At 37.9% G+C, this 12,058-nt stretch overlaps 3 protein-coding genes across 3 annotated transcripts; 2 read left to right on the top strand and 1 right to left on the bottom strand.

Moving 5' to 3' along the window:
• Positions 1 to 5,174: 5,174 nt before the first annotated feature.
• LOC139144361 (E3 ubiquitin-protein ligase TRIM71-like) lies at positions 5,175 to 6,197 on the top strand. Its single transcript, XM_070715062.1, has one exon. The coding sequence runs from the start codon at positions 5,175 to 5,177 to the stop codon at positions 6,195 to 6,197; it is 1,023 nt and encodes a 340-aa protein (XP_070571163.1).
• On the top strand, positions 6,198 to 7,306 carry LOC139144360 (tripartite motif-containing protein 3-like). The gene is made up of 2 exons (XM_070715061.1): positions 6,198 to 6,205; positions 6,535 to 7,306. The coding sequence occupies exons 1-2, from the start codon at positions 6,198 to 6,200 to the stop codon at positions 7,304 to 7,306; spliced, it is 780 nt and encodes a 259-aa protein (XP_070571162.1).
• A 1,738-nt stretch (positions 7,307 to 9,044) lies between these two features.
• LOC139144359 (1-phosphatidylinositol 3-phosphate 5-kinase-like) lies at positions 9,045 to 11,518 on the bottom strand. Its single transcript, XM_070715060.1, has 4 exons — positions 11,479 to 11,518; positions 10,881 to 11,203; positions 9,959 to 10,139; positions 9,045 to 9,238 (listed from the first exon to the last, which is right to left on the bottom strand). The coding sequence occupies exons 1-4, from the start codon at positions 11,516 to 11,518 to the stop codon at positions 9,045 to 9,047; spliced, it is 738 nt and encodes a 245-aa protein (XP_070571161.1).
• Positions 11,519 to 12,058: the final 540 nt, after the last annotated feature.

Genomic DNA, 12,058 nt, shown 5'->3' with positions numbered 1-12,058 from the left:
ATTATTTAAAATGAAATGGTTACGTCATGCAGTACATTGTTTATATAGTTTTGGTGTTTTGCTCATCAACTGAGAAACTTGCTTTGATCAATCAAAAATTTCTGCTTGGAAAATATTAATTAAATACAGAAACAATGCAATAACCACATTTATCTGATTTTGTTCCTTTGCTGGCTGACACTTAATCAACATGAATGTCTGACATGATGTTTGCTCATACACTAATGACGTCGACTGGTAATACTTCAATGACGGAAATCAACCATCTAAAATAATTTACACAGGTACTTCCTTTGACCTTCATAAAATAATGTCAACAGACTGCAACAGCTATAATAAGCATGATCAAAATATAGCAACATGAACACTTTGTAATACATTTCCAAATCTCTCATTTCTTCTTTTCAGAATTTTTCGAAAATTTGAAATGTATACTTTTGCTATTATCAGCACTGTGAGAAATTCAGTAGAAAACACTTTTAGGTACAGATATATCAACAAACTTTGAAGTTAAATTTATAATCCAGATAAGCTAGTGTTGTGCTCTTGTCTGCAATTACATGATGTATAAACCATTTAATAAAGCAATCTTCACTGTGCTGTAATTTTTCCCATTAAAATTTCAGATCAACATTTTACGAATTTTTATGAATTTTTCTGGAATTTTAAAATAATTTTGGACAAAATGGACATAACTTTTCAATAGCTACAGCTTTTGATCAAAATTTTGGGAAAAATCAGAAAAAATAATTGTCTGAATCTGAAAAAAAATTTGTCTGGGGTTATAAATTATAAAGGCGATAAAAATTGACTTTTGCACTTTGACTGTTGGTTTATCATATTTTGGAAACAGGGTATTCTTTTTGGAAGGTTACACAGGCTACCAAAGGTTGACAGTTTTACTCACCTGTATCAACATTTTCCTTTCAGCTTCAGTTGACTGTTTATTTCTCTGATAGTCCACCATTGGTGTTATAGCTATTTCAAATGGATTGTTGGGCGACTCCACACTGGCTGCACTGTGACTTCTGTCAACATAAAAAAGGAGAAAAAACATGTACAATTTTGTAAATTATCTTAGTTTTTATTTCTTATCAAACCTCTCTGTATTTTTGAAAATATCTGATTATCAGTAAAAATGTTGAGGAGGAATGTCAAGTGTGAGGCAACAATTTTTATTCTGTGCAAAGGCAAGTACACGGCTATGGCTATACATCACTGATATCTTAGTAGATGCTGAAGAGCACTTTTCACTCCCTCCCCCCAAACCTTCAGCGTTTGGCTAAAATCCATTGTTGTTGATGGTGATTGTGGGCCTGTTTATGTTCATATGGTACACAAAATCTTCACGTATAACTGTACTGTTGTACCAGATTGAAAGAAATCAACATTTATGAACACTTACACAATCCCAAAATACAAACATGAATATTATCTATCAGTCTGATAAGATATGATTACTGAAACAGATTTTTTATCAGGTTTCACAAATTTCCATCATGTACTGATGGTTTGTATCTGTTTTCATTTTGTCAGATATTTTTTAACCATATATATTATTTGTACCCCAGGCCTGACATTCAACAAATGATCGACTTCTTATTAAGAAGACATTGTGGAGGAACTGTGGTATCATGGGTAAGGAATTCAGTTACACAATGTTTAGTGCCAGCAACCATTGTTTAAGAATGATTATGATCAATATACTGATGCATTATAGGAATGTCAATAAACTCCTTCCAACAAGGGAGGAGGTGCCAATAGATATGCATCCCTAAATTACCGTGGAAACCAAATCATTTGCTTCATGTTTCAAAAAATAAGAATGGAATCCTGGGAAAACCTGTGATGACAATCTTAATCTTTCTCTGTTTCTAGTCACAAGGACAGTCAAGAGTAAGTTTCCTTTGGTGACAGTAGATATTGTACTTCAAACAGGAAAAGCACAATTAAGATACAGTAAAACTAAAGATATGTAAATCTGATGCATTGTGGGAAAAAAAATTGATGAAGGGCAAAAAGGTCTCTTCTGGACGATACACACGTAACAGTCTAAGGTCAAATCAACAGTTTCTACCAAATCACTACTGTGACAATATTTGATACTTAACTCAACCTCATTTCTCTAATCATCATACCTGCTCATTAAAGGCCTGGCAGAGACCATTGATAGCAGAGGCTGCGTGTGAAGATAGTATGAGTAAGCCATTTTCCATGTAGCAATTGATAAATAAGTAGAAATTACAGCAGGAGATATGACCAACAGACTATGAACTACAGCAACAGTTGGCAGGGTCGCGATAGGTTTAAAATTCACAGAATTTGAAAAGTCCTTCAGCCAGCTGACATCGCTATCCCAGGTGATAATTTATTCATGGTCAGTTGTGGACTGGTTGTGATTTATTCAAACAGCTTCAAGACAATAGAAGTGAATGTACAACTGTGACTGATAACATGGGTTAATGCGATCAGATACATTCAACAAGAAACGTTTAGAGCTCTATCAATGATAACATACTGCCCTGTTATTGCTCGGGTTAAGGGAGATAGGTAAGTGATTGGGAACCAATGTAATATTCATTCTATCCTCTACACATGATAGCAGCCTGCAGGTGTTATTGCTAATATTTGGGAAGCTGGGGAAACAATTGTGAGCCAAGGTAAATTCAAACCGTCATCTAAATATAACAACAGCTTTGATTTCAAGAGGATAAGCCTTGTTTGTTGGGAACTGTTACTAAATACCTGCCTTTAACAAGCACCTTAGTATGGTGTAACAATGGACCCATATCTATGTCTGTATTCAGGCTATTGGCTGCAGGGAAGCTATGGCAAGATATTTAGCACAAATTACAGAATTATATTCAGTAGCAAGTGGGTATTGGTATTACATGATCAGTAGTTGAGATTAGTTATTTGTTGCAGACACTTGTGCATTTTTTATACAAGGCATCGTGTTGTCAATGTCACAGTCATGATTGTTTTGTTCATCATGTCATCAGTATAAGCAAGACCAAGTTTGCTGTGTTGTTGTTTATAATAACAGTATTACAGCATGGATAGGGTGTTAGCTTTTATTCAATCATAGACAGTACATGAAGAAGCAATTAAATATTCAGATTAGATTGTTATAATCCACATTACATCAAAGAAAAGATCGTAGTTGCCAGTCATCTTGTTCAGGGTCTATGCTTGAATCGACCAAACTCCCATGAAATCGTGCTGTCTTGCCAGTAAAGCAACCTCAGTACACAACCCCTCCCAAAAAATACAATGGAATGTGCCAAAAGAGTTTGACGGACAAGTTGACAGAAGTAAAGGGTTTACAGAAGTGACACCACCTGCTCTAGATTTTGCCTATCATCCTAACACCTCCACCAATACTACCGTAATTGTACTTCTAGGATAAAAAAAATTATATTGTAAATAGTGGAATTGTTTATGGTTGGTTATCATGTCATTTAATCAGGAAGATCAAAATATAATATTGTACATGGGGCATTAGTTACTGTTGGTTATCATGTAATTTGATCAGGAGATCAAAAAGGTCACTTTGGTGTGTCTGTATGTGGGTGTTGATATATCTAACGTACATGACTGTGGTAATCTTGTCATAAATACTGATAATTATCTTCTTTCAAGGATTGTAGCATATCAAAAGGATCCTTTAGGCTTTCTGAAAAGTAACAAGTCATGGCTATTTATATGTGCTGTCTGTCTATAGAGGGCGCTGCCATTTTTTAGAGTTTGGACAACATATTCCTTGTCGCAGGACACTGCATGAATTGTAGTCTGTGTGTGTGTCAGTGTGTGTGTGTGTGTGTGTGTGTGTGTGTGTCTACGTGTACTAAAATGAGAACACATCAAATATATTCAGTAAGTATTATTAGAGTTTCACACATGCGATCATCAGATAGGTAGATCTTTTCTTATATTTGCTTGATATGCCCATAGATAGGTATCAAGTTGGGTCAAACCATTTATGGTGATTTGTTACGAGGAAGTCTGACAAGTAAAATTTGTTTCCGTTTTGGCATTTGGAGACCAATTAAGAATGCTTGTTTAACACGCTTGACTTATCTTCGTTAATTATAAATAGCTTCTCTAGGCAAAGATTTCGTAGACACATTGGAGAAAGTATATATTATATATACATGCAAAAAAAACCAAAAAACATATATATATATATATATATATATATATATATATGTATATATAATATATATATATATATATATATATATAATATATATATATAGATAGATAGATAGATAGATAGATAGATAGATAGATATAGATATATATAATCATATATATATATATATATATATATATATTATATATATATATATATATATATAATATATTATAATATATATATATATATATATATAATGTGTGTGTGTGTGTGTGTCTCTCTCTCTCTCTCTCTCTGTATCTGTGTAAAAAAGTAGATAAGTTCCTGTTTTAAAAAGTTCTACACAGACATTTGACCCTAAAAAGAGTTTACTACACAGAATGCCCTCACAGCGCAGGTGAATTGCTTACCTTAACTTCAAAAGGGAAGCAATGAAGGCTATTATTGTTCCACAACAAACAGAAGGTCATTCTTTGTTTACCTACGTCACAGTCTAGTGCCTACAACAAGGACACCCCGGCATATAGGAGAAATATGGTTGAAAGTGAAAATTGATAATATTTTTCGAGTAAAATTTTTTACCAATAATACTTTTGGTTACACAAGGAAGGTCATAAGATCCAATTCATATCAGTGTTCAGTAGCTTTGATAACCTTGCATTGATGACCTTTTGGGGATTTGCTTATAATTTATTTGTCACAAAGACTGATTTACCAGCTTGTCTAAACATGAACAGCTTGGGGAGTTCTGTTAATGATTTAGCACAACCTTATACTCTGGGGCCAAGAGGAATGCCGACATGATGGCCGCAGCCTTCGAAAGCCAGCTTCAACGTGAAATCAGTGAGGATTTCCTGCTTTGTACTGTCTGCCTGAAGCAGTTTCAGACTCCCAAAATTCTGCCATGTCTGCACACATTCTGTGAGCAGTGCCTTGTCACTGCTGTGGACGAGCTAGGAACTCTGAATTGCCCCCAGTGCAAACAGCAACATCGGCTTCCGGACGAAGGGTGTCGGCATTGAAGAGCGACTTCTTCATGGACAACCTGATCGAGCAGATTGACCAGCAACACGAGTCCAGCAGTGTCGTGGACACAGAGAGTGGTGCAGACACAGAGAGTGGTGCGGACACACCGGTGGAGTGTCAAGGTTGTCTGGAAAACACAGCCACTCACTGGTGCAAGGACTGCGATAACTACCTTTGCGAAGACAGGTGTTTAAAAGTGCACGGTAAAATACCTGTAACAGAGTCACACCAACTCATCACCATTGAAGAATATAAGGCGACAAAGTCCAAAACTGACACAGCTATGAACCCTGCCAAGCCCTGTAGCATTCATCCCAGCAGTGAAATAACTTTTTACTGCGAAACTTGCAGGAAACCTGTTTGTGGTGACTGTCGAGAAGCTGACCATGCCTCACCAGAACATGTTCTCACAAACATGACGGAGGCGGCCGACGGGTTTATGAAACGCGTGAAAGCCATGATTGAAGAGCTGAAAGTGAAGGAATGGGAGGCTGAGAGAGCCACAGTCCTGGCCAGGCAGGTACATATGGATCTTCTGTCCCAGCAAATTACGGAGGAACAGAAGGTGAGGATGAAAGCTGAAGACGTGATCAACCTAGTGAGACAGGAAGAGCAGCGATTAATTGACGAGGTCAGCAAATGTTACGAGGTCAGCATTAAAACGTCACATGCCGAAAAAGAGGAGTTGGAGTCTAGACAGAGCAACATCAGAAGCACACTGCAATATCTTGAGATGATGATGGGCCATGGCGATGATCATCATGTTCTTTTGACGAGAGAGGAAATAGAGCACTGCTTCCAAGGCTTGGTCACCACGGAAACCAAACCCAAGATGCACCGTGACATGGTGGAATTCAAAGAAAAAGAGTTCACTGGACTCGGAATTCTGGGAGACTTGGTGAGACCTTTTGAGTTGGACATCATGACAAGCTCAAGGTTGTCACTGCAAGTCAAGGCAAAGACGAGTCATCAGTTCAACCAATCACAACCAAAGAGTCCTCCGCCGCGGCAGGCAGCCACCCAGACAATATAGATGCCCCAGTGAAGAAAGAGACCCACCTGTGAAACGTGTAGTGTCATCAAAAGATAACGTAACCCGAGCACAGAAAGCTAGTTCGGCACAAGAATATGAAGAAGTGACTATTCATAGGATGGCCAGTGCAAAAAGACCTTAACATCTTTGGAGTACGCTGTGACTGAAGATGTACGAGCCAAAGATCAGCAAAACCAATCAATATATGCTGAAATAAGTGAAGTTAGTGAAGACAAAGGTATGCGGGCTTCTATAAGGAGAGGCAGTGAAAACGACCGCCAATATCAAGTTGACATGGCAACAAAAAATCAGACGTACAACGTCCTTCTGTTCTCAGACGAGTGGCCAAGACTATTGGAAACCGGGGACCTGCCGAGGGACAGTTTAACAGACCAGCTGGAGTGGCCATTGACAACGACAAAGACATAGTCACTGCTGACAGCAACAACAACAGACTGCAAATAACTACCATAGATGGCATCGTGAAGAAGATTTTGAAATTCACCAAATTTCGAAAGCCGTTCATACCCATCGCCATAGCGATAGCAAAGGATAATACTTACTACAGTTTGGACGATGGAAACAAACAAGTTGTCGTCAGTAACAAGAAGGGACGCGTCATCAAGCGGTTTGGACAAAATGAGCTCAAAGATCCCTATGGGATTGCCATCAGCCCCTTGACCAAAAATGTCTACGTCACGGATAAAGGTGATAACTGTGTCCGGATTTACAAACCTAACGGACAGTATCTGAAGTCACTTGGATCACAAGGAAGTAGCCAGGAACAATTCAGCTGGCCAAGGGGCATCACAGTAGCTGGTAACGGAGTCGTGTTCATTACCGACTATAGAAACAGTCGCATCCAGGTTTACACCGCGAGCGACCAGTACCTGTACTCGTTCGACTACAGAAGCGGAGACGGCATGCAGCAATGCCCCATGGGAATAGCCTCCGACAACACATATCTGTACATCAGTGACAATCAGAGCATCCAGAAATTTGATCTGAGTGGTCGGGTCATCTGCCGGATCGACTGTGACGAGGACAGGATGAACAGCCCCGCGGGCTTGACCCTGACAGATGACGACCCATGCAAGGTGGTCGCGTAGCAGACATGGGCAACCACTGCATTAAAATATTTACACAGCAAAAGCCAAAAGCATAAAGACATGAACCAGGACACAAATGGACACGCTATCAGCAACGACGGCATAGATCACAATGTTACAGAGAGATGCAAAATTTTTGCACAGAAAAATTTAGTCAGATTTGTAGCGGTAAAGGATCATTTTCTTTAGAGATAGAATTGGCACTTAAACAGCATGTTTTAATAGAGTACGTCTCAAAGTTATCTCTCATTTTGTCCTAGAAATGGAAACTACACAGATTACATCATGCAAATTCAAGAATCAAAGCCAAGAAATTTCTTACAATTCTAGCATGTTGTTTTTTTGAAGGAATGACAGTTTTTCAAAGGTGACTTTGAGTGTTGAAGAACCTGACTGAGCATGCCGCATTTTTGTATAATAGTCACTGGATAAAATTCGATGCTGGTCTGTGGATCGCAGTCCGTGTGTGGATCAACACATTCTGAATATAGTGTCAAGCTGTGTATCTAAATATCCATATAAAATCACAAAACAAAACTCATATAGTATGCCTACAAGGTAAGCCAGTGTTACTCAATCAAGCCTCCTTAACTTTAACCATTTTTGACCACCACATTTTGGCATACCTTCATTTCCTTCTGTAAATTTGGATATTCATACAAGGAAATAGGCTCACAGGAATAGGACTCATAAAAAACACACAATTTAGGTATTCAGCATTTATTGCGCAATTTAAAACAGACCAAGTAATAAAATACTTTGCCTATATGTGTGGCAAATGTTTGATGTTCAAAGAATGCTGTGATTTATGAGTGAATTAGGGAGAAGTGTGCAGGTATGTGTTTAACCCTTTGAGCACAAAAGTCAATTTTTGTTGCCTTTACAGAATTTACCTCGGTCAAATTTTTTCAGATTTTTGCCGAAATTTTGATAAAGAACTGTTGCCCAGGAAAATGTGATTTCCATTTGGTCCGACAGAAAAATTCATAAAATTTTGCAAAATGTTGCATTAAAATTTTAATGGGAGAAATGACAGCTCTAAAAGGGTTAAAATTTCTTGTAAATTACACAGTCCCACTATGCTGGAAGAAAAGGTCAAAATCCTCTCTTGTATAGTTGTAAAATAAAATGTTTTGCTTATTATTAAACTAAACAGTCTTGCATTTGACTTCATTGACATGATCAATATTTTAATTTGAATCCTTTCATGGCAGAGGTATTGTTGGAGCAAAACAGTTGACAGTTACATACAGTCATAGGTTTAGAAAACCTGTTAAGTCAGTTTGTAAAAGTTTACTCATCATTGAGTTCACGCAGGGCTTGCCGCAATCTAACCATTGTTCTGTTATGTCATGATATCGGATCATTTATTGGCTACAAATTGCACCAGCTATCGATATATAACTACATGGGCAGTCAGCCAGACTGGTGACAGAAAAATGTGTTGACGTTGCGTTGTCAGCTGTGGTAGTGGAAAAGGGCGCCCTCTATAGATAGGTTTGGGTGAGAAATTAAGTATGACCAGCATAGCATATCCCTAGTTACTCACTGTATTAAAATGGTATTTTAAAAGATTTAGGCATTGGTACTTTTCTCTTCAAGTCATGGGTGTTATTCAGTGATGTTCTATTTTTAAAAAATTCTGGTACATTTTACTATGGTTTCGGTAAATACGTTCAGTTCAATTAACTATACAAATGTTTCACAGAGCAATTTGTCAAAAAAAGGCCTACATGTATTACCTTGTTCTGACAAAGTCATCTTCCTTGTAGAGCAGTCCCGCTCTCTTCCTAATAGACGGTGTGTACACTCCATCGGCTGACATTTCTTCAACACGACTCAGATCCTCATGAAGCGCTCGAAAGTTACCATCTGCTGACTGGGCATAGCTGAGCACCACTTTGCAGCAGTATGTACACACTCTCAAATTACCTACGGATAAATAACACAGTACTTCCGTAATTGCTGTGTGATACCGGTAGCAAAAGAAAAATTCATTTAATGATTATGTTGATATGCCGATGACATAAGACAAGCATGTGTCTAGTAACATGTTGAGTAAGAATGTTACATGACGACTGCTTATCCCCCTGTTTCAATTTTTCTGGCTGATTACAGCACAATGGTTAAAGACCTTTGAAGATTTTTCACTATTTTTGTTTTTAATGTCAACAGCAGTTTCTTGTTCTACATGCCAAAGCATGATGAGATACACAGTTTTCAACTAGTCAACGCAGTCTGTACATGTGTAGACTGCATCATCATTGTTGACAAGTGAATTCTGGTCAAGACTAGAATTTGTAAACAATGACAATACATTTTACACATATATCTGCTTCATTGGCAAGCTAAAAGAGAGGATGTGACAACATGCTTGTCAAGTAGAACAAGAATTTGCCATTGATATACGAAACAAAAATAGTAAAAAAATATCATTACAAAGTAACAGCAAGTACCTACGGAGCAAACAATTCAGATATCATTTGTTTCTAGACCACATCAATGTAAGTCCAGCCATCCTTCATTTTAGATTGCTAGTTTGAAATTCAGTCATTTCTTACAAGTGTATAACATTCATCCGTCATCTCAACCACTTGTAAATTCACCGGCCAGAGCTAAACACATTTGGTTTGCAATGTATGGTTTACTAACCAGAGTATCCCATGAACTTTCCAGGCACCTCCTGGTTACAGCATCTGTTACAGAAAATCTGGCCACACACTCTGCAGTGGTGCCTTCTTCTGAACGTTGTAAATTTGTCTCCGCAGTCATAGCACTCTTTGCAATTGCTGTCTGGCATCCAGTACTGCTTGAAATCACTGTCTCTGTAAACCTGTGACAAATGAAAATATGACGCCATCGATTTCAACCTGAACTGATCTGACCGTCCTACTAATGTGACTATCTCTGTTGCTGACATTGTTCAAACTTAGGAAAAAACAGAATTGAACCAGGCTTGCTCAGATTTCCTCTTCATCAAATATCTTCAGGTAGAATGCACCTTGGAGACAGCTATTTGGACTCTCAAATTTCTACAATACTTTTTCTAGTCTACCACTTATTGGGGCTCAGTTTGAAGCCCATGAAGTAAATACAGTTTTTATCATCTTATTTTGTTGAAAATCAGAAATTTAATTTTTCCCTATAGTTGCCATTTTGAAATTTCAAATGTCTGTAAACATTTGGTAATTTGTTTCTCTAGTAGCACCAAATCTTGCTCGGTGACCCCTGATTTTATTCTTGGTTTCAACAAGGAACCGAATGGTTTTAAGTTTCCCTGTGGAATGTCTGAGCAAAAGCTTAAGTCTTTCAGTTTCGAAGTGTGTACTACCAATTCAGTCAAATGACATGGAGAAAGTACTTCTATATTTTGTCGTAGCTCTGTATTTACGACAAGTACTTGATGAACTTTTCAATACCAAGATACCGTTGGGTACCTCCTGTTTTACTGGCGATAGATGTGTCAATGATGTTAGGGTTACTGTTCCTGATACCTCCTTTGTGCATAAAATCACAGCACATGGATCTGAAAATGTGAAAAGGCAGGCATAATTGACACCCAAGGAAAACTTACTTGACTTTTGGCATCGATGAGACTACTAAGTCTCTTCAACACTGTAGTCAGAGTCCTGCTGGGCTGATTTTCTCTAGGTATGTTACCAGGACTACCGTTACTAGGGTTACGTCTCCTTACATTGCCACTGGTATCGAACTGTAAATGTTTGGGTCGCTGCGGAACTGCCTCTTCTTGGTTGGTTGATGATGTTGGTGTAGTAGGTGACATCGCCCTCTGTTGTTGACTTTGTGAGAATGGCCTCAGTCTCTTTTTAATCACTGGTGATGTTTCTTCTTCTGAGCTGCCTGAAACCACGTTGTGAAGTAGGACTGTCTTCGGCTCTGTTGGCAGTCAAATGATAAACATTCATTTATTATAACAAAGGTTAAGCTAATGCTGAATGAGAATTTCACTATAGGGGACATTTTTTTCAAAAGGATCATGCACAATAGTGATGAAAATTAAAAAGGATGATCAGTTTCAGCCACTCAAATACTTCATGACAAAAGTTAATATGTTAGTTAGTAAGTTAGTGTGAACTTTGTGTAGTGAGGCGTACTGGGTAAAGATTGGAAGGAGAATTATGACAATAAGTGTTATGCTGCTTTTGAGAAACCATTGGTCATCTTCTTGGTCTGCCAGAACCATTGTGGCATTTTGACCTGATAACTTGAGAATTACAAAAACTTGAATCATGACATCCATGCAAATGCACAAGTAAGCTAAGGGTAAGTAATATGGTGTGTGCCCACTAACAAGAAGCAATATTTAAACTCTGATACAATCTAGTGAAAACAGCAAAGTGGCATATCATTGATATACTGTTGATATCTCTGGTATATGCTTCATCTTGAAGCAAGCATGAAAAGAACATCAATATTTGACTTATTTGCACTTGCTCAAATCGATGCAAAAAACTCCAACACACTATCTCTCACAAAAGAATAAACTAAAAGATTCATGTTTGTGGTATTCACTTGCCTTTCTTTATTGCTGGTGGATCATCCTCTTTTTGAAAATGTTTGTGAATGAGAACAAATTCGGACTCTTGATTTCTGGTGAGAGGGGCTTGAATCTTGTCAGTTGGTGTGACTTATCGGCGTTCATGTCAGGTTTCAGATGTGTTTGTCCACTTTTGCCAGTCGCCATATTCGTTTACACAAATGATGATCTTCGTGTGGTCGAAGACAGTTTTC

Source organism: Ptychodera flava, chromosome 11 (assembly GCF_041260155.1).
Source record: "Ptychodera flava strain L36383 chromosome 11, AS_Pfla_20210202, whole genome shotgun sequence".
NCBI classification, from domain to species: Eukaryota; Metazoa; Hemichordata; class Enteropneusta; family Ptychoderidae; genus Ptychodera; species Ptychodera flava.
The sequence above is the reverse complement of the archived record's forward strand: the minus strand, read 5'-3'. Positions and strand labels throughout refer to the sequence as shown.